This window comes from Myxocyprinus asiaticus, chromosome 5 (assembly GCF_019703515.2).
Source record: "Myxocyprinus asiaticus isolate MX2 ecotype Aquarium Trade chromosome 5, UBuf_Myxa_2, whole genome shotgun sequence".
Taxonomy (NCBI): domain Eukaryota; kingdom Metazoa; phylum Chordata; class Actinopteri; order Cypriniformes; family Catostomidae; genus Myxocyprinus; species Myxocyprinus asiaticus.
In genome coordinates this window covers 27,434,739-27,456,641 of record NC_059348.1, presented here as the reverse complement: position 1 = coordinate 27,456,641, position 21,903 = coordinate 27,434,739, and the positions used below count along the sequence as shown (strand labels likewise).

General features: G+C 38.9%; 1 protein-coding gene across 2 annotated transcripts in view; it reads left to right on the top strand.

The window, feature by feature from the left end:
• col15a1b (collagen, type XV, alpha 1b) overlaps positions 1-21,903 on the top strand; it is an 86,750-nt gene that overhangs the window by 59,366 nt on the left and 5,481 nt on the right. For both annotated transcript variants that reach the window (XM_051696783.1, XM_051696782.1), the window contains 33 exons: positions 2,716-2,809; positions 2,946-2,986; positions 3,144-3,326; positions 3,820-3,846; positions 4,395-4,457; positions 4,594-4,689; positions 4,930-4,992; positions 5,109-5,258; positions 9,020-9,073; positions 9,185-9,220; positions 9,334-9,462; positions 11,265-11,327; positions 11,522-11,557; positions 11,797-11,838; positions 12,180-12,242; positions 14,034-14,069; positions 14,347-14,430; positions 14,522-14,587; positions 15,184-15,219; positions 15,574-15,636; positions 15,950-16,039; positions 16,120-16,155; positions 16,233-16,286; positions 16,402-16,458; positions 16,549-16,599; positions 16,713-16,754; positions 17,357-17,381; positions 17,535-17,609; positions 17,822-17,847; positions 18,694-18,792; positions 20,995-21,145; positions 21,268-21,332; positions 21,423-21,551. In XM_051696783.1, coding sequence (XP_051552743.1) covers positions 2,716-2,809; positions 2,946-2,986; positions 3,144-3,326; positions 3,820-3,846; positions 4,395-4,457; positions 4,594-4,689; positions 4,930-4,992; positions 5,109-5,258; positions 9,020-9,073; positions 9,185-9,220; positions 9,334-9,462; positions 11,265-11,327; positions 11,522-11,557; positions 11,797-11,838; positions 12,180-12,242; positions 14,034-14,069; positions 14,347-14,430; positions 14,522-14,587; positions 15,184-15,219; positions 15,574-15,636; positions 15,950-16,039; positions 16,120-16,155; positions 16,233-16,286; positions 16,402-16,458; positions 16,549-16,599; positions 16,713-16,754; positions 17,357-17,381; positions 17,535-17,609; positions 17,822-17,847; positions 18,694-18,792; positions 20,995-21,145; positions 21,268-21,332; positions 21,423-21,551 — 2,325 coding nt within the window. The remainder of the gene's footprint in view (positions 1-2,715; positions 2,810-2,945; positions 2,987-3,143; positions 3,327-3,819; positions 3,847-4,394; positions 4,458-4,593; positions 4,690-4,929; positions 4,993-5,108; positions 5,259-9,019; positions 9,074-9,184; positions 9,221-9,333; positions 9,463-11,264; positions 11,328-11,521; positions 11,558-11,796; positions 11,839-12,179; positions 12,243-14,033; positions 14,070-14,346; positions 14,431-14,521; positions 14,588-15,183; positions 15,220-15,573; positions 15,637-15,949; positions 16,040-16,119; positions 16,156-16,232; positions 16,287-16,401; positions 16,459-16,548; positions 16,600-16,712; positions 16,755-17,356; positions 17,382-17,534; positions 17,610-17,821; positions 17,848-18,693; positions 18,793-20,994; positions 21,146-21,267; positions 21,333-21,422; positions 21,552-21,903) is intronic.

Genomic DNA, 21,903 nt, shown 5'->3' with positions numbered 1-21,903 from the left:
TGTGGGTAGGTGGGCTTCATTACATTTATCGATGATTGGGAAGGTTAATGTTATCCAAATTAATTATATTCCAAAATTCCACTACCTACTACAATCTCTCCCTGAAAATGTCCCCCTCTCTTACTTCAAGCAATTTGATAGCATAGCGAAGTCCTTCATTTGGAATGGAAAGCGTCCCAGGTTACATTTCAACAAGTTACATAGGCCGATTGACAAAGGTGGGCTAGGCCTACCCAAGATTTTGTTTTATTATTATGCATTCGGTCTCAGACATTTGGCTCATTGGCTTCCACCTGAGAGAGCCCCTCCCTGGTTTTGTATTGAAAAGGAAGTTCTTGACCCTATCTCGCCACTGCAAAGCCCTTCTATCAAACTAACTGGAGAAGTTAAGTCACACCCCGTTATCTCGCATTTACACTCGATATGGACAGAAGTGTCCAGAGTGTTTAACTCGGATATTTATTTAAACGTAGCCTCGAGCATATGGCTGAACCCTAAACTATGTATTAATAAGTCCCCTTTCTGTTGGTCAGATTGGATTGTGATTGGGGTTAATACACTTGGTGACCTATATGAGAGTGAAGTATTGAGATCTTTTGAAAATTTGATTCGACATTTTGGGATTCCCAGATCTCAAGAGTGGTGCGCGGAGATGGGGAGGGTGGCTGCCTTCGTGGAGGGGTCGAGCAGAAGGAGGGGGTTAGGGATTTGTACAATCAGAAATAGGGGATTTAGGGGAATCTCGAGGAGGGAGTAATTTAGAGTTTTTTTTTTTTTTTTTTTTTTTTTAATACTTGATTATCGTATTTTCTTTCTTTTCTTTTCTTTTCTTTTTTTTTTGTGTGTGTGTGTCTATATTCTATTGACCACAGGGGTGTTCATGGGGGGGTCAGGGTAGGGTGGGAGTTTGGTAGGGGAGGGGATATAGTGGGGGTTTAATGTTTAAAGTGATTGATTCAATATATATATGTTGTTTTTTTCTATGTGTTAATTTATGAATCAATAAAAATGTTAATAACAAAGAAAGTGCAATAAACAAGCTGTAAATCATTCAAAAAAAATAAAAAATACAAATAAAAAAATCTCCCCCGCTGAATAGTCAAGTTTGTATAAAGGTTTGATATTTGGCATGATAAAAGAAATCAACAACCCTTACGTAATAGGCCATCAGTCAGACAGTCTAATCAATGCGGCTCCATTTATTTCTACAAAGTTGCTTTTAACAATGCTCATTTATCCATGTTTTTTATCAGCATTGATGTTGATCTAAATTAATAATCTAGAGATGAGGAACACACAAATGAGAGTAATTTTCGGCATTTCATTCTTGATTGGCAGCATTACGTGAAATGCACTGCAGAAAAAAACAAAAACAAAGGACAATCCTTCTTTTAAGCACACATTGTAAGTGGAGTTTATATTAGTGCATGAGTCTTCATTAAGATATATTTTTACATTATGTTTGTGAGGTAATAGTTTGAGCGGTCCTTTTTGGCAATGTAAGCAGATTACTAGATCTGTGTTAAATATGTAAAGCTATTTTTAATATCAGCTCCTGTTTTTTAAATCTATGTTGGTGTGCAGTTGACAAACTGTAGTGAAAAATATAGATCTGCTGTGTTCTTAGAACATTTTACTGAAGTCAGTATGTAGACACACATTTTTATACATGAAAACGTACTGACAATATTGAAACTCATAATTATTATAAGACTATTATTGTTGTCTTTTGATAAAAGTCATTCACAGCAGCTCACAAACTGTAGGGAAATGATAGATTTGCTTTGTTCTTATAATGCTTAAATCCTCTACTAAATTCTCTTTGTAGGTCTGTAGACATACAAATTTTAAAGGATTAACATTTTCTTTTGATCGTTGAACTAATTTCACACAAGACACTCATTTGTCACCACCTTCTGGCATCACCAGAAATGGTCACTGAATCATTAAATGGATCTGAACAAATTTTGGTGAACGTAGTCAAAACACTCAAGCCACTTGGATACATTTAAATCTCACAATGCACAAGCACAGAGTAAAAAATAAAAGTGTGCACATGCACAGTTGTCATTATTATAACTGATTAAATAATCTATTCAGGACCATCTTGTGCTCAGTCTTTTATCGTCATGTGTGAAACTGAAGCAAGATGTCCTTTATTTATCTTTTCTTGAAATAGAGCCAAAAATTACAAATTTGTCATTTAAGCTGTATGTTGTTGTTTTTTTCTTCAACAAAACACAAAAAGAGTTTTGTATTCCAGAAAGTCTTGGCTACTCTTTTCCATACAATCAAAGTAATTGGGGATTGTGCTGTTGAGCTCCATAAATGACAAAATTATGTTATGAGCGTTAAAGTTGGACCAATCACAGTTGTTTGTGATTAAAGGACAGAACATTTTATTTAACTATTTTCTAGAGATTGCAGGGGCAGATGTCCATTTCCCAGGTACCAAACTTTGGTCACCAGTAAGACAAATGTTTTTTTTGAATGTGGCCCAATGGAGGATTCTTTTTTTTTTTTTTTTTTTGGCCAGTGAACGCCCCCCTTGAGAATACCCTATTGTTTTCATAGCACACAGTTATTAGCATAGCATTATTTGCTGCCCATGTTCATAAACATGTTTTTCATTATTATGGCCAATTTATCTTGTAGTTCAGTTGTAAACAGTTAATTGAGAGTTTATGTTTCTGGTGTGTGTATTATTGCTTGCAGACACATCAACCCACCTCTCCTGTGCGAGCCCCACCCACTGAAGAGGAGAACTTCTCCGGACATGTGAACCCTATAGACGAAAGGCTACTTCGAGGTGAGAGTACATTCTTTGATTAAGGTTAAAACCACAAACTGCATTATGATTAGTAATTAGATTTGAATATTTAAAAATGGATATTTAAATAAATATAATCTCTGAATATTACGATATTGGTTGTTAATCCTTTCAGGTACTTTCAAAACAGACGAAAAGAGGGAGAGTACAGGCGATGTAAGTATAAATTGAATGCATCATGAAAAAAAGACACTGACTCCAGAATGAACTGATTTCATCTAGCAGTGGTACTATATTAATAAAAGTATTATGAGTGATGATGCTTTTATAGAATGGTTGAAAAGTGCATTATTTACCACTTGATCTTCCCCAGAATGTTGGCCAGGGGCAAAAGGGGGAGCGTGGTGCTCCTGGACCTCCAGGCCTTCCGGGTCCCCCTGGACCTCCTGGAACACCTCTTCCACCCAAACATTCAGGGCAGCCCAGACAGAGAGGCCCACAAGGTCCAGTGGGTCCACCAGGAGTACCAGGCAGACCAGGGAAAGATGGACAACCTGTAAGTTTATTTCCTCATTATGATTATACAGATATTGTAGAATCTGGACTGATTTACCCTTTATGTCTATCCCAATAACCTCTAACCTGATTAATCTGTAACCTGAGGGAGAGGTTAGAGATAACACTGTAAATTTAACATACTACAAAACATTTCCTCTGCCACAGCATAATGAGATTAAAGAAATTAAATTCTGTCATTATTTACTGACCCTCATGTTGTTCCAAACCTGTCTTTTCTTCCATGGAACACAAAAAGAGATGTTTGGTAGACAGCCTCAGTCAGTATTCACTTTCATTCTAAGGAAAAAGAAGGCAATGAAAGTGAATGGTGAATGGAGAATTTGTGTTTTATGGAAGAAAGAGTCATACAGATATGGAACAACATGAGGGTGAGTAAATGATTACAGAATTTTTACATTTAAGTGAACTATCCCTTTTAATGATAATGTTTGGCTTAATAATTCTTCCAATGCCTTGCCTATGTTTTACAGGGAAGCAAAGGTGAAGAAGGAAAACCAGTGAGTTGTAATTTCCTGAGCTGCTGACTGTTTTAAAATACTGGTGCATTAGAAGTGAACGAAATACTAAACAGTATTTCACAATAGTAAATCAAGATATTGAAATTACGTGCACATGTTATTGTCACTTTTAGAAATCCTTTCAGTTAGAACCTTTTACAATGATAATAACTAAGAAAATTACCTCAGCATTGCTCCACAGATTGGAGATTCCCAGCTGACATTCAAATAGTGTACACGGGTTCACTTTTAGTCTTCTCAGCATTACAGAGAAGATTAATTATTTTTTGATCCCTGCAATTTGCAAGGAAATTCACATGAAAGCCATGTAAATGTTTGTAAATCATGTAAAAATGTATCTTAATGCATGGTATTTTGGCCTATACAGTATAGTATTTTAGCCCATAGTCTGATGTTAATAGTATCTACATTGTAAAATGTAAGATATACTTAGCTAAAGTATGTGAATCTCGAGATGCATGAATGTCTTTTTTCATAACTTCATCTTTACATCTTAATACAGCAGTATGTGTATCTCTTTAATACAGGGACAAAGAGGACCATCAGGATTTCCGGGGTTATCTGGAGAATCTGGTGCTAAAGGGGAAAAGGTGATAAAAAAAAACAATTGAAATGCTTCCAAATGCTTCCAACGTGTGATTTTAGGACTTGCTGCTATGGCCAGCAGTGTTGCTGCCTTTTTAAGCCTTAAAAAGCAACGTAAGCTAAGCTTTTATTTTATTTTAGGGTGATCCTGGAGAGGATCGGCCTGGACCACCTGGTCCACCAGGTCCACCAGGGCCTCCTGGACCACCAGGATCATCCAAACCAGTTCGAGTTCCAGTGAGTTCCACATTACACACAATGTGTGGCTTTATATACTGTAAATGTTGCTCTGCATTGATACATAGAATATCCTGTGACACTGGCGATTACTGCCAAAGCATGTGATTTTTAACAGTAATTGTTTTCTCAGGATGATGCCTGTGGCTTGTGTTATAGTGTTTTTCTTAGCAGTCTGATATAAAACTACTCATACTGTGGATCCTTTCAATTAAAGTTTATCTCTATTCTTAATGGCAGTATGGATTTGATGCTCTTGGTTCTGGATTTGGAGATGTTGACATTGATACAGAACTTCTAAAAGTGAGTAAAATTGTATTTTGCAAATCTGCAAACATTATCACATATTAAGCTACTTTTTAACACCAGGTACCTGTTCTGCAATTGGCAATAATATTAGGGAAAATGTCATATTTTAGGGTCCACCTGGTCCTCCAGGGCCTCCTGGGAAACCTGGCCCCCCTGGTTCTAGCAGCCCTTCAGAGGGTATGCTGCCCGGACCCCATGGCTTACCAGGTGCTCCTGGCAAAGATGGCAGAGATGGGCTCATGGGGAAGCCTGGACTTCCTGTGAGTATGTTTTCTCTTTGCCTTAATAAAATACTGTAGTGGTTAAAAATCAGTCGCTGAAGAAAGGCTCAGTTTATATTTAATTAGAATTCATCTCTGATCTACTTCACCAGTTGGCCCTGTCATCTTGCCAGTTTTTAATGCACACAGACAACTTAAAATGAAATGCAGTGTGAAAATGATCAGTAACTTAGACAAGCTGATAAATTATTCATTCCCCACCAGTGTTTCTCAAGACCTCCTAAAGCTTCTAAATGATGGTTTTACCACAGTCCTTAGATCATTTATTCTATCTTCTTTCCTTTTCTTGATTGCCCAGCTGTTTAAGGACTGGTTTAGTGGGTCTGGCACTGACTCTGCGTTTGGCTCAGGGTCTGGCTCGGGTTTTGGGAATGGACAGGTTTTGCCCTGGTTCATTCAGGTCACTGAACCAGTAGGTTAGAAAAGACAGCATTTTCTCTCCAGTAATGTCTGCTTTCACTCATTTGCCTGAATGCGAACTGAGATTTGGATAATGCTATAATGCTATATTTATGCATGAGCATGTGGATTTATGTATGTTTGTATTTTTACCTTTACCCAGTCCTTCAAATTCTTGCCATGGCTTTCCATCACACATGACTTATTGCTGTTTGAAGTCATATAGAGCTGTTAAATATTAACAGTTACAGTTTTTGAAAGTCTATTTTGGGGTTTCAGTTTATGTAAGTATGGAGTTCAGATCTCAATCGCTGTTTGACTTGGAAGAATGAGGCATGTAAGAGGAATAGAAAAGTATTTCTCAATAAAAAATAAATAAAAAAAGTAATAGTAATAGTCCTCATAATATTGAAAATAGCAAGTTAAAAGAGATGTCCTCACAAACTGCACCATTGCACTTCAAAATTAAGCTGTGCTGCATTTGCTGAATTTGTTGGAGAAAAGTCATGGTTACTTGTGTAAACTCTGTTCCCTGATGGAGGGAACGAGACGTTGTGTCGATGTAGTGACACTAGGGGTCACTCTTGGGAACCCGAGACACCTCTAGTCTTTGATAAAAGGCCAATAGTAGGCGAGTGGTATTTGCATGCCACTCCCCCGGACATACGGGTATAAAAGGAGCTGGTATGCAACCACTCATTCAGGTTTTATGCTGAGGAGCCGATATAAGGTCCGGCCATTTCAGCAGGTAGTTCAGCGTTGTGGCAGGAGGGACACAACATCCCATTCCCTCCATCAGGGAACGGAGGTTACACAAGTAACCATGATGTTCCCTATCTGTCACTCACTCAGTGTTGTGTTGATGTAGTGACACTAGGGGTCCCTATACGAAACGCCACAATTGGCTGAACTGTGTTACGTGAACTGGCGGTGTGTGGAGGGTAGACTACTGTGTGCCTCATAGCCAGCACACCAGGTCAACACGTAACCTCCCCCAATATAGTTATGAGTGTCGAACGGCCCTTTGGGGACAAGTCGACTACCCAAGAGATAGAGACAGGCCCAGTCATGGCCTCTTTTCCCCTTCTCTTTGGACCTGCAGGAGAGCCATGGCGTACAGGGCAGAGGCGGCTTGTCCAGCAGCGCTGTAGGCTTTAGCCGTCAGGGACGACGTGAGCCTACAGGGCTTGGACAGGAGCTTAGGGCGTCCACAACAGGTGGCGGTGCTCTACGGGCATAGGGGCACCGCAAGCACCTTATCCACCGGAGGAATCGCCGTATAGCCCTTGGCTGCCCCGCCATCGAGGGTAGTGAGAGCGGGGGAACTGCGGAATCGGGGCCGGGCAGTAAAAGGTGCCTCCCACGATTTCGTCAGCTCCTCGTGCACTTCCAGGAAGAATGGCACTGGAGCGGGGCGCTGCTCTGAGCGGCGCCGTGAGCCCAGGAACCAATCATCAAGCCGCGAGGGTTCAGAGGAGAGCAGAGGGTTCCACTCTAACCCAACGCTCGCGGCCACCCGGGAAAGCATGTCCGTTATTTCGGCATCAGCCTGTGACTGGGCAATCATCCCTGTGACTGGGCAATCGGCTTCTGCGTCCGACTGGACAAGCCCGCTCTCCGATGCTGCGCTCGAGAGCTCATCATCTTCGTGGGCTCCGAACAAGAAGCCAGACTCGCCGTGAGACGAGCCCGCGAACTCATCCGGAAGCCCGACTGGGGCAGACGAGCGTGCTGGGGAATGGGAGGTCCGCGGGGGATACCCGGCAGAGGCGATCCCATTGGGGTCCCCAAATCGCCCCCAGTGCTAGCCGCACTGGCCTCATACCCGTAGGTAGAAGGACCGAGACCGGTTCAAGCCGCGACCGCAACGTTGCCATGGTCATGTTCTCGCAATGAGAACATGAACCATCCACAAACGCTGCCTCCGTGTGGGTCGCGCCCAGACACGAAAGACAGCGATCATGACCATCCGAAGTTGAGAGATAACGACCGCAACCAGGAATAACACACAATCGGAAAGGCATATTTAAAAAACCACATCTTTAAAAAGACGTTCCGTGTGTGCCGCTCTTTTAGAGAAATGTATACTCTTTTAGAGGAAAAAAGCTCTTTCAGAAAATATATTCTCTTGTTCTCAGCCCACTCCTGTATTCCCTGTACACACATGACTGTGTGGCAACACACAGCTCCAATGCCATCATTAAGTTTGCTGATGATACGACGGTAGTAGGTCTGATCACTGACAATGATGAAACAGCGTACAGAGAGGAGGTGCACACTCTGACATGCTGGTGTCAGGAGCACAACCTCTCCCTCAACGTCAGTAAGACAAAGGAGCTTGTGGTGGACTTCAGGAGAAGAGATAGAGAACACAGTCCCATCACCATCAATGGAGCACCAGTGGAGAGAGCCAGCAGCTTCAAGTTCCTGGGTGTCCACATCACTGAGGAACTAACATGGTCCATCCACACTGAAGCCGTTGTGAAGAAGGCTCATCAGCGCCTTTTCTTCCTGAGACGGCTGAGGAAGTTTGGAATGAACCGCCACATCCTCACACGGTTCTACACCTGCACTGTAGAGAGCATCCTGACTGGCTGCATCTCCACCTGGTACAGCAATAGCACTGCCCACAACCGCAAAGCACTGCAAAGGCGGTGTGTGAAAAAAGCTCGGAGGATCATCAGAGACTCCAGCCACCCGAGCCATGGGCTGTTCTCACTGCTACCATCAGGCAGGCGGTATCACAGCATCAGGACCTGCACCAGCCGACTTCATGACAGCTTCTTCCCCCAAGCAATCAGACTTTTGAACTCTTGATCTCCCACGATCAAAATACATCAGCACTGCACTTTATTACTCTTACTCTTATACCTCACACCAGAATGTCATAAATTATATTATTATTATATTATATTCTCTCTTAACAACTTACTATCAACCGACAGCCTGAATGTCAATACAGCACAATACAACCTACTGTACATTCTATATATACTATATATACTTTTTTATTGTCTAATGTGTATTCTATATTGTGTGTATTGTATACTGTACATTGTATGTTATTATTTGTATATTGTGTTGTGTGTAATTATGTGTATATTAGATTTTAAATTGTGTTGTAAATCTGATGTTTATTGTAAATTGTCTCATCACTGTCACGACTACTATGTTGCTCCGAACTGCACCCAAGAATTTCACACACTATTGCACTTGTGTATATGGTTGTGTGACAATAAAATTGATTTGATTTGATTTGATTTGGCTATGTTGATGCTGACTTTACAGAATTAATTGTATTTAGTCACATAATAAGCAGGTGTTCTTTGTCATCTTTTAAGGGTGTTCCTGGTCAGGATGGCTCTTTTGGACCGCAGGGACCGAAGGGAGCAAAAGTATGAAAATTATCTCATCTTGAAGAAACTACTCACTTAATGTCATATAAAACTGTATTTTAAACTTTTAATAAAAGCTTCAGCCATACATCTGGTGCTTTTCTTTCCTAGGGTGAACAAGGAATAAGAGGACCTCCTGGACCAAAGGTGCATTGTTTGTTATGCACAATACACAATGCATAAAACTGTATTAAGTTGAAAAGTCCATTATATTTTGTTTTATTTATCATTGTTTTGCCTCAATATTACTTTCCCTACAGGGTGAAAATGGCGATCCTGGTCCGAGAGGTTTACCTGGTACTATAGGCCCTATGGGACCAAGGGGCACACCTGGACCACCTGGTCCTCCAGGTCCACCAGGCAGTGGCTTCATCATGGACACTTTGAAGGTTTAAAAAAAAAAATCCCAAAATAATTTTACAATGGAGATCACAGAAGTCCAGTTCCATTTTTTAAAAGTAGAAGCAGATTGGCAACTAGTGATGAAAGATGTGATTTCAGATTATCAGTGCAAAAGAGCATGGATAAAAACATGCTAATGTTTTTAACTGATCTTTACTCTAATTGTTTATTTTGAAAAAAAATAAAAATAAATAAAAAAAAAAATATATATATATATATATATATATATACTGTATATATAAACAGCCACAACATTAAAACAACCTGCCTAAGGTTGGCTATAATGCTAATGATCAGGACACTCTACAAATGGGCAATTTTCAGCTGTCGACATTTAACAAGACACTACATGTTTATAACTGAGAGAAAATGATATGAACCTTAAATCACAGTATTCCTCTGATGGCGTCCGTTTCTTTAAAAGTTTGCGGTCTTGGAGCTTATCTGTATGTGTTTGATTCCATGCTCATAAGGTTTCTGTGACTCTGGTCCCGCCTTAATAATAAAACGAAGCGTGATTGGTTGAAGATAGAACGTGCTATGATTGGTCTGAGTAATGTGGCCATTATCTGATTGGCTTGAGTAGATGATGGGTGGAGTCCACTTTTTGAAGATTTGTGTGCACATCTTGATGCTAGATTTGTTTCAGAATCAACAAATGCGTGTAGCGATCCGCAAATGCACAGGAAGTGATCCACAAATAAATGCGTGAGATTCACAAATGAATGCTGGACAAAGTTGTGTTTGTGAGTTAAAAAATATATTTGCAAATCTCATTTTATTTATTTGTGAATTCACTTTATTTTTTGTGAAACTCCTAATATATATTTGTAAATCTCATTCTTTTTATTTGTGAATTCATTTCATTTTTGTGAAACTCCTTACATTTATTTGTCGATCTCATTCAATTTATTTGTGAATCAACTTTCTATTTGTGAATCTCTTTCCATTTGTATGTTAATATGCAACAATTGCATCTCCATAAACTCCCCCTTCTGGAAGTCACAAATAGAAAAAACAAATGCATTGAGAATCTCCACATTGGCATTCACATATGTGATATACAGTACAGTCACATGTATCAGGAATAATAGCATTTGCATCCCATCAAAATAATATAAAGACCAACTGGAAATGCCACCTGTTGCGATGTGTTGGCAAATCGATCAGACATATCTCTCTGATGGGTAATGTTTTCTCTTCATTGAATGGGGTTATCAGGAGACCATAAGTGACAATCAAATGTTCTCAAATGTTTCTGGAGATCTGATATAAAAACAGGTCAGGCCCATATCTGCTTAGTCTCTATGGGTCATGTAGTCAGTACATGATGGATAACATACATATAGCAGAAAAGCTATTCATTTAATCTAACCCAACAAATATACAAAAAAGAGAGAACCTAAGACAAAAGATTCTGTGAAACTAAAGTAAAATGGCCAATATATTCCATGTCAATATTCTTGAAAAATTATTTAATGCACATGAAGTCCAAATTCTTTTTTTTTTTTAACAACATTTTCAGATTTATGTATTTTTCTTTGTTTTTGAGCATTTTAGTTTCCTCTCTGCCAAACCAATGCTTATTTGAAAAACATAATTTTGAATTTAAAAGAGAACTTCACTGATTTTGGGATAATACCAGATCTTTGAGCTAGAAACTCTTCAAACATTACACTATTCAGGGTCAGCACACCATTTCATTAAAAACCTTCATTCTCATTTCTAAGGCTTTTGAATTGGTATGGTTTTTATAGACCTAAGGACAGGAGGTGTTTTATACCTACAGGATTTGGAGGGTTCTGGTGAAAGCGGATTATTTCTTGGAGCAGGAATTTCAAAAGGCCATGAAGTGAGTGTACAAAACCATCAATACTCTAACATCATTTTCAAATTCTATTCACTAGTATTCACATATCAGAGGTATTTGATTTACCTTGGATGCATCAATGCATGCTTCTCTGGTTGGAGTTCTGTTTCCCAAGTGCACAGTGTTGTTGAATGGACCTATAATGTGGGTTTTTTGTTTCTCTTCTCTTATTTAAGGGACCTCCTGGGCTTCCTGGCCCACCAGGACCTCAGGTTGGTTTAGTGTATCTTTTGATAGAGAGTTGGCACAGATGTATTGCTTTTATCCTGTTGACTATAAAGATTAAATGTAAATACTTTATGGCTGGTCTAATATATACACAGAGAAAATATTTATCCTTCACAGTATCCTATTTAGTGGATTTTTTATTTTATTTTTGTGTCTGTGTAAATAAGTTGCACTCACTGTATTATATTACAGGCCAAATACATGTTCTAATTTCTTCCTGTAGGGACTTCCTGGTGCTGACGGACCTCCCGGTTTGTCTGTAAAGGTCTGTGAAAATACACAGTCCTCCTACATAGCAAAGCATTATCACTGAACACTGAAAAAAGTGCTTTTTGTGGTAACATCTTGATTAATTAATTTTAACCAAGTCAAAAATACTATTTAACATCACTGAATCCATTAGGTTACACCAATGAAACTATTTTTTAAGGGTTAGATCAGGTAGAGATAGCTCCTTAAGGTAACAGTTACCGGTTACCAAATTTTACAGTGAGAACACACAACCTTCGAACCACAAAAACCATTCAAGTTTGTTTCATTTAATAATATGTCTTGTTTCATTTTTTCATTAAGTGTGTTCCTGATCTCCATCTCTTCTTTGTCCAGGGTGAACCAGGAGCTCCAGGACTTGATGGAATACCAGGATTAGCTGGTTTACCAGGAGCTAGGGTTAGTTTTCTGCTTTATTCAATTTTTTTCAAAAAAGCAAAAGAAAAGGAAAATTATGTGTATTTGGATTACTCTGAAGAAGCGATCATATACAGTAATAATGTTTCAAACAGTACCTTAATTACAAGTAACAGTGATTACAACAATGCTATTAGTATTTCGTAATAAGACATTATTTTTGTTAAATATGGCCAGCAGTGTTGGGTAACATTACTTTTAAAAGTAACTCGTTAGAATATTGCGTTATTAAAGTAAAAGTAAAGCGTTACTATACTTTTGTGTTACTTTTGCGTTACTTTTTTCTCACAGCCACTTTCTCTTCTGCTATGCTATGCACTCCATACAAAAAAGCCATGCATTGTATACAAGAAACATTACAGGTCATGCTGTACAACACTCATGTCAAAACAACATAGTAAACAAACAGATATTTAGAAAGTAGGTCTTCACATTATATTTATAATAAAGAATCAATAACATGAATAATCATGGATTTTTTTCCAGCAACATGGCAGCCAATATGAATAATGAAGAATAACCACTGTCTTATCTAAAGCAGCAAAGTCCAACACTTGAACCTGCTACATATCTGTCATCATGTGCTGTGCCCATCGACAATGCCAGAGTCAACTTAAGATGTTTTTCAAAAGTCAGGATAAAATTCAGTGGGGAATGCCAGCCTAACATGTTCAAGGAATAAGTCTGACGAATAAATGAATATTTTTCACTTAAGTCATCTCAGTGCAGCTTGTTTTGAGTTGATCCACGGTGCGTACAGACGCCACAACTTCAAAGGCGCATGTTGATACAACTTGAATGGAATTGTTTTTAATGCTACCAAAATGACATAAAAACAGTTTATTTCATGAATCAAACTACTTGTTTATTCTAAAACAAAAAATGGAGAATCTTTTATAAACTAAGACATTTTCTCTGCCTACAAAATCAATGTAGAACGTTGCTTGGAGTCACTGATCCAGAGTCTTTTCTCATCCCATTCTCCCAGTTACGGGGAGCTGTAACACGGAGCATTTCGGCTGCATAAGTTAGTGAATTGAGTGAGTATTTCACCCTGTGTATCATGTCGTGACCAGTGGAAGACTAGTCTTATAATCCCTCTTCCTAAATGTGTTTACTGATTTTTTTTAATGCAGTGTGTATTAACACATGAATCAACCGAATTTTGTTGACCTCATATCATGCTAAAAACACGAAATGCACATGCGCGTTAGCGAGATGATTGACAGGCCATGTCTGTATCTAAAAGGTGATTGGCTCTTTTACCTGCAAGGTGGGACTTCCTTTCTACATCTATTGACTGTTGGGTGCGAGAGCTTCTTGGTTGGGTGTTCCAATTTCTCCCATTCATTTAAATAGAAGTGACTTGTCTTTTATCTGCTAAATGGTCTCTGGCCTCACACTCTATAGAAATACAATGACAGTCATGCACTTCATCTCCTCCCCGAAGTTTCAAAATTTTCCTTCTGATTTCTCGCAATACAGGGACAGTAGAGGTGTACAAAAGCAACGCATTACTTTATTTAAAAAGTAACTCAGATATTATGGTCTAAAATAAAAAATATTGCGTTACTTTATTCGTTTCTAGAAAAAAGTAATCTGATTACGTAACGTGTGATACTTTTATCGCGTTACCCCAACACTGGTGGCCAGCACATAAAAAAGGTTAAAAATAATGTCAAAAAGTTACCTGTCTTCTGAGACTGTAGTAGCTGTGGCACAATAAACTGTGTGTTTATTTTTCAATTGTTTTTTGTACCTTGCCTTGAACAGGGACCCAAGGGAGAGAAGGGCAGTACAGGAGAGAAGGTATGGAGTGTCTTTTTTGTGAATATGCATTTTGAGCAGTTGTGTGTAGATCTGACGTGACCTTTGCCCTATGTTTTTCTCATTGGATGTAAAATTATACATGATGATATTCACTTTAAAAAATGAATTATCCTTGAAATAATGTATGTGAGAATTATTTCTAATTTTTATCTTTGTACATCAGAATGAGTGCTAGTTACAAATAAATAATTGTTGTTAGTTAGTCATCGTCTCTGTGTATAATGCATTGTGTAATTTGCTGTTGTAATTGTGACAGGGTGAGCGAGGTCATGATGGACTGAACATCACAGGGCCTCCTGGTCCCCCTGGCCCACCTGGACCAATTATTAACATCCAGGATGTGAGTATAAAGTCTTATTACCTGCTCAGCTACTATTCGTCCCAATCATTTTGTAGGATATTGATGGAAATGAAATGACTTTGTCTTCCAGCTCTTTTCAAATGATACAGCAGCCATATTCAACTTCACTAAGATCAGAGGACCCCCAGGCCCTATGGTACGTAAAGCAGCTCACTGTTTTCCTATCAACAGCCCTGGATAGTTTAAAATACAGCATATTTAACATGGATAACACAAATGTCAGCTTTCAAACTGAATTTGGGAAGTGTGTACAGGAGTAGTCACAAGGATACATGATATGTAAGGATATATCTAACCTGTCTACAGTATCTCACTTTTTTAGCAGTTCTCCCGGCATCTCTTCTCCACCCTAACTAATGGATTTCTATAATTATTCAGGTTCTGGAGGGAGCCAAATGTGTTTACATCTTCACTTCCAAAGATTACATGAACTTAAAACAAAATGAAAAAAGAATAAAATGTGTTAGAGCTTCATGTTTGTACATTTAAAAGCATTTGCTCATGAATGCATAGACAGCATGTGGAATATTGTTTAAGCCCTTGTTTGATTGCTCGTGGGATTTATTAATAAAAGCAAACATTTGCAAAAACTATCACTCCTCTGGCAGCACAAAGCTTCTTAATGCTTGGCATTTTCCACATGATCTGCAATTCGGGATATTCTTTGTGCATGCATCACAGCCATATTGTTAACATTTTTTTGTTTGCCTCTGTGTGTGTTGCACTTTGCAGGGCCCTGAGGGCTTGCCTGGCAGAGCAGGATTTCCTGTAAGAATGCCATTATTCTCTATCTGCTTAAAATATTTGGATGATATACTGACGATTAAGTCAATAACCTTAATTTTCAGGTGCAACAGCCATTGTTGAAGTAAAATAACATGTTTTAACCAGTTTCAGTCTTGTCATAAATCTGTGCATAATTTGGCGGCTGTTACAATATTTGCTCTTACATATTTCTCACCTCATAATTTTGTGTCAGAAACCACTTTTAAATTTTAAACAATTTTGGTTTTGTGTAGATGCTTTTAATGAGGTTACTCTGGGTTGTGTTGGGTTGTAAACTTGCAAGTAATACATTGTGATGGTGGAAATCACTCAGTGCTTTAATGTTTTTATGATCAGGGACCAAGAGGACCAAAAGGTGACATTGGTTTTCCTGGTATTCAGGGACCTCCAGGACTGAAGGTATGAATTTACAAACTGATCAGAAGTCTTTCTACCATTTCATCATTCACAGCTACTCTACCATTATGAAGACCAAACTCCCCCTCTATTCCATCTAGTTTTAACATTTCACATTTGGCATTTTAGTGTTATTTACTAATGTGGGCTCATTTAATTCATAAAAGTATTCATAAATCTGAGCAGCTGTGTCTACAACTGCAATATAATAGTCACACCATATGGTTACTTAAAGGAATTAAGCATTTCACAAATTACCCATATGTGACATACTAATGTTTTATGTGAGTATCATTTGCTGTGTATTATCTGAAAGGGAGAGAAGGGGGAGCCTGGCGTATCCATTGCTGCTGATGGTTCTCTAATGACAGGCCTGAGAGGACCCAGAGGACCAAAGGGAAGCAAGGTTGAAACACACTAAACTTCTGATCTTGAACTTGTCATTTACCCTCAATAGTCTGATATTGGCATTGTTGTGTTTTGCAGGGAGACCGTGGCCCCCCTGGACAGGCCGGGATTGTGGTAAGACATCCATCCATCCATTCATCCAACCATCTTTAGAGAAATAGATAAAAATGTATTTATACTTTCACCTATAGGGACCAATTGGACCATCAGGCCAAAAAGGGGGATATGGAATTCCTGGTCGACCGGTTAGTTTTATATATTGATTGATTGATTGATTGATTGATTGATTTATTGATTTTGCAGTTTTACCATTCATAAATGCTTATTTCCACTTTCTTATTACTAATGTTCTTCTTTTAGGGTCGGCCTGGAATGGTTGGAAGGAAAGGGGACAAGGGAGATGCAAGTGGTCCACCTGTAAGTACATTGTGTTGTTTGTGGCATCATGCGTCTATTATGTTTTATGCCTTTAAATCTAACTATTTATATCAACAACCTGTGTTTTAGGGTCCACCTGGACCTCCTGGGCCACCAGGTCGAGTGATTGGCCTCAATGGAGTAAGTATGACCCTATTAGTAAGACTTGCAGCATATCGAATTACATTGAGTAACAATTAGTATGATAAAATTTTCAAAAAAGTCATGAAATGATTCTGCTCTGAATATTGAAGACAGTTTTTCCAGTCCCTCCCCGACCACACTGCAAAACACCAGTAAGTTAATGAGCAAGTTTCAGTGGTTGGTGGTTTGGCTCAGGTGTGGTGCATGTCATTCTGGCTCGGCTTCTCCCCTTAATTCACTAGTCTTGCCTCATTTTCTGTCTAAGGTGCTTCTGGGTTATTCCTTGGGTTCATGGTTTTTAAAACAGGCTTAATTTATTCTGTTTTATTTAAAGTCGGATAGAAAGATGAGAAGTATTTTCATATGTTTGGGAATTGAATTAAGCCTGCTTTGTGCTGTCACTCACAAATTTTGAAAAGTTCAAAAGTTTCCCTCTGGTCTTGCTCTGGTCCTTTAACCCAGTATCTAATCTCATCTGAGGTGCTCACCTGAGCTTCCCAAAGCATGTTGCATGAGCTCTAAAATATGTTGGGCTCAGCAGTGAATTCATGGTATCATGGGATCTGGTGTGCTGCATACATCGAATAATGTCACACTAACAAATCAATTCGCTGGTACCTGTATGCTGACATTTGCAACCATGTGTTTTGATCTCTTTTGATTTCATATTTATTTGAAATTAATTTAATTATAAAAATCAGTCCATTCTATCCAAAACCTCATCTAATTTTATATAAAAATGTTTGTCTTACAGGTCAACAACAACAATTCACAACAAGGTATATCTATCAAATTGTACATAAGAAACTATGGGTACTGTATCATCAGCCAAATATTTGTGTTTAATAGTTGAAAAAGATTACAGAATTAGTAAATATAAAAAGGTTTAGGATAAATGAAGTAATATGTAAATGTTTTCATTTTTCCAACAGTTGATAGAAGAGAGTCACTTGGATTCAAAGGAGAGAAGGGTGATGTAGGAAATCCTGGGTTGCCAGGAACTCCAGGTATAGTAAAGAATGCTTATTGTGGAAAACTCTAATAGAAGTGTTATGTGCATGTTATGTTAGACAATTAAACATTTTATATGGCATAGTTTGACTGGCAGACAGTCCAATGACTATACCTTAAAACTTTTTGACTAAAGGAATAGTCTCTGTGACAATGTCACTGTCAATCTATTGGCTTGCTCTGTAACTTAAAGTTTCTTTCTCCACAGTGCCTATGTTTCCTGATGGTTATATGGTAAGCATACATTCTCAGTATTTATATAAGATGAAATATGTACTGAGCAGTGTAATAGAACCCATATTGGCACACTTAAAGCAGATGCAAGCTATTTTATCATTTTTTATACCATGCATAAAATGACCCTACTACCTGACAGATATCACTGAAAAAGGTGTCCTGAGAAATAACACTGGTCTCAGTGAGAGCCCTAGACTCTGTAAACAGCACAAATTAATCTTTAATCTTAAAATTAGAGTCAGCTCTCTGCCAGTGGTGTGAGTTTGGGATGATTTTACAATGCAGAAAGGGCAAGTGTTTGGGAAACCTGTTTAGAAACAGTCATACTTTTTGCATTTCTGTTTGGTGCCAATAGTGCACAGAAATGGCTTAAAGCAGCTTTAAAGGGATAATTCACCCAAATATGAGTTATGTTTTTATTTTATTTTATTTTTTTGTCATGATTTACTTTTTCCAAACCCGTAGTACTTTCAGTCACCATTCAGTTTCATTGCACCTATTTTTTTTATAAGTGAATGTGACTGAGGCATCCTGCCTAACATCTTTTTTTGTGTGTTCTACGAAACAAAGAAAGTCATATTCATTTGGAACAACATGAGGGTGAGTAAATGATGATAGAATTTTCATTTTGGGGTGAACTATCCCTTTAACGAATGTGTTCCAATTAAGAATTATTTAATTACATGTTGCTTTGTTATAAAATAGCAACCACTGTTTTTATTCATTTGACTTGAATAAAAGCCGATATGTTATTAATCATTACTTAAGAACTACAATTTCCTGTTGAAAACATGGACTGAACATCATTTCTGCTGTTGATGATGTTGAATGTGTGTTTTTTAGGTTGCTAAAGGTGATACTGGCTACAAAGGGCAGAAGGGAGAGAAAGGGGATCCAGGTCTGCCTGGCCCTCCAGGGCTCCCGGGGAGAACAGGCCTTGTGGTAAGTCTGCAGTAGGTAAAACTAAAAAAGTAAAAGCTAAAAAATGAATACCACTCTTTAACTATTCATGAAGAGTAACTGTGTCTAATATTTATTTTATTGAAACACAGTGCTGAATTGAGATTGTCCTTCACTTGACAAGATTTCACTTTAACTGACATTAAAGAATGTTTGAATGCTCTATTTGTTTAAAGTATGTTGGGTATGTCAGTGCAAGGCAACAATGAGGATTTCGAAGTAAACTTGTTTTACAGTTCAGTAAAACAGTGAAACAGTTTTGATAGTTTACCTAGGCACTGAGCTCAGTTTTGAATTAAAGGCACAGTTCACGCCAAAATTAAAAATCTGTCATCATTATATGGGGCCTGGAGTTCGCTAGTTCGCTAGTTCGAATCCCAGGGCATGCTGAGTGACTCCAGCCAGGTCTCCTAAGCAACCAAATTGGCCCGGTTGCTAGGGAGGGTAGAGTCACATGGGGTAACCTCCTCGTGATCGCTATAATGTGGTTCGTTCTCGGTGGGGCGCGTGGTGAGTTGAGCGTGGTTGCCGCGGTGGATGGCGTGAAGCCTCCACATGCGCTATGTCTCCGTGGCAACGCGCTCAACAAGCCACGTGATAAGATGCGCGGGTTGACGATCTCAGACGCGCAGGCAACTGGGATTCGTCCTCCGCCACCTGGACTGAGGCGAATCACTACGCAATCACGAGGACTTAAAAGCACATTGGGAATTGGGCATTCTAAATTGGGAGAAAAAGGGGAAAAAATTAAAAAATAAATAAATAAATCTGTCATCGTTTACTTACCCTCATGTTGTTCCAAACCCATATAAGTTTTTTCTTTTGTGGAACACAATAGGAGATCTTAGACAGGATATTAGCCTGAGTCACCATTCATTTTTACTGTATGGAAGAAAAATGCAATGAAAGTGAATGGTGACTGAGTTTAACATCTCCTTTTATGTTCCACAGAAGAAATAAAGACATACATGTTTCAAACAACATGAGGGTAAGGGGGCTTTCACACTGGCAGTTTAGTCCGAGACTTGAAAAGTTGGTAATGTTGTTGTAATGTTGGTAATGGCTGTTTTGCAGACTGGGGAATGGACTGTGGTACAGAACCAGAGACTACCTATATGAGGTGGTCTGAGCTCGGTTGTACTCAGGTCCGCACTTGTTCAGGAAATAAAATGACTTGCGCATGCGTTTTTGCCGATTTAAGCATGATGCACCATGAGTGGTAGGGGAACTACGTGGAACACAGAGGTGAGGTGCCTTTTATACACAGTACTGAGTGAGCGTGCAACCAGCTGTGTCCTCAAAAAAGATTGTTTGTGAGCATCAGATGTAGTCCCCTTCTCCAGGACATGTAAACTGCTGAATTACAGCATGCGACGCAAAGAGACGCAAGTGTCCCTCACTCTGGTGTGCATAATGACACCAAATTAATAACAAACACACATATATAGCGACTCACGTTGTGCACGTTTGTGATGACGCAAGTTGGTGACAGAAAAGCACCAGGGTTCGACAGAATCATACGTGTGTCTGAAACTAGACCAAGGCTGCTGGGGAGCACCGGGAACAATCACACTCGGATTAAAGACGCACCATATCAGAATCTTGAGGATAGAGGTGTTATTCATTTATTTTTATTGAGGGGGCACCAGTGGCAGTCCTGGCCCACTTGGTGCCATAGGACATAAGGCATGACCAAAGGGGAAAAAAACATTTTCAACAACATAGTAGTTCTTTAAATTAAGTGTAGTTGGTAAAGCAAGGGTACCCAGGTTGTAATCGAAATCTATAATATATATTTTTTTAAATAAACCAAGCAAAATTGCATATGAATTTGACTGCCATGTGATCTGCATGTATTTTCATTGTATGGAAAGAGCAGCTTTGACAATTTCATGATAGTTTCGAGTGACAAGTGGTGGGTAGATGATGAGATAAATTTCATTTTTAAGTAAATGATCTGCAGAAGGTGAGACTCCATTGGACTGACCAATTAAAGACATGTGAACATACGATTTCTGCCACAGACAACACTTTTTTACAGACAATCATTGTGTAACTTAACTATATTTTTTTCTACTGGCTAGCAGGCGGAGGGTCCTGATGATTCAAGTGGAAGCAGATTGTCTCTAACAATCTTATCCAAGAATGAGCAGCATTAATATATGACACTGTATGTTTTATCAGGGACCCAAGGGTGATTCTATTGCTGGTCCTCCTGGGGAGACTGGAGCCCCAGGCCTGCCAGGACTGCCTGGCTATGGAAGACCAGGACCACAAGGACCACCAGGACCTCCTGGGCCACCAGGTTCCTTGTCAGTGCATGGCTCAGCCTCAGGTGCAGAAAAACTTCTTTATCATGACAGCAGATATGTTTTGGGTGGCAGTCATCAAGGCATAAAACTTTATATCAACAATTTACAAGTTACTAAACTTTAGCTTAACTTGATTGTGTTTTAGCTGTCAGCCTCCCTGGACCTCCAGGTCCTGCTGGGCCTCCTGGTGCTCCTGGCCATAGAAACCCAGTAAGTCAGACAGCACAGAACTAGCTCATGAATGATTGAAAATAACTTGAATTTTTTGTGACTTTGGACTGTGCACTTTGCCTGTTCCAGGTGAACACATATAAAAACAGCCAGACCTTGATCAGTGAGACCCGTCAAGCTGCAGAAGGGACTATGGGATATGTCTTAGACAAGAGTGAGCTGTACATCAGAGTACAAGAGGGCTGGAGGAAAGTTGAGGTATCTACTTATTTACTTGTTCCCTTTCATGACTAACATCAATAGAGCAAAACATTTTGTTGTCTGCAAATGTAACTAATGTCTGGCCAATATGGGTTTTTCAATCACCAGTACCGATGCCTACAAAGCAAGAGAACAAGCAGATATTATACCAGTATAATGCTTATATATGTATAATACAATTTAATGAAGGTAGCACTTAATTTTACAGTACTGTTCTACATTTACATACTACATAATTAAAACAACTACAGTAATTACTAGGTACTAACCCTAAACCTAACCCCAACCCTAACCAAACCCATATTAAGTGCATGTAGTTACCTAATATTAGTCAGTACTTTTTTGGGTA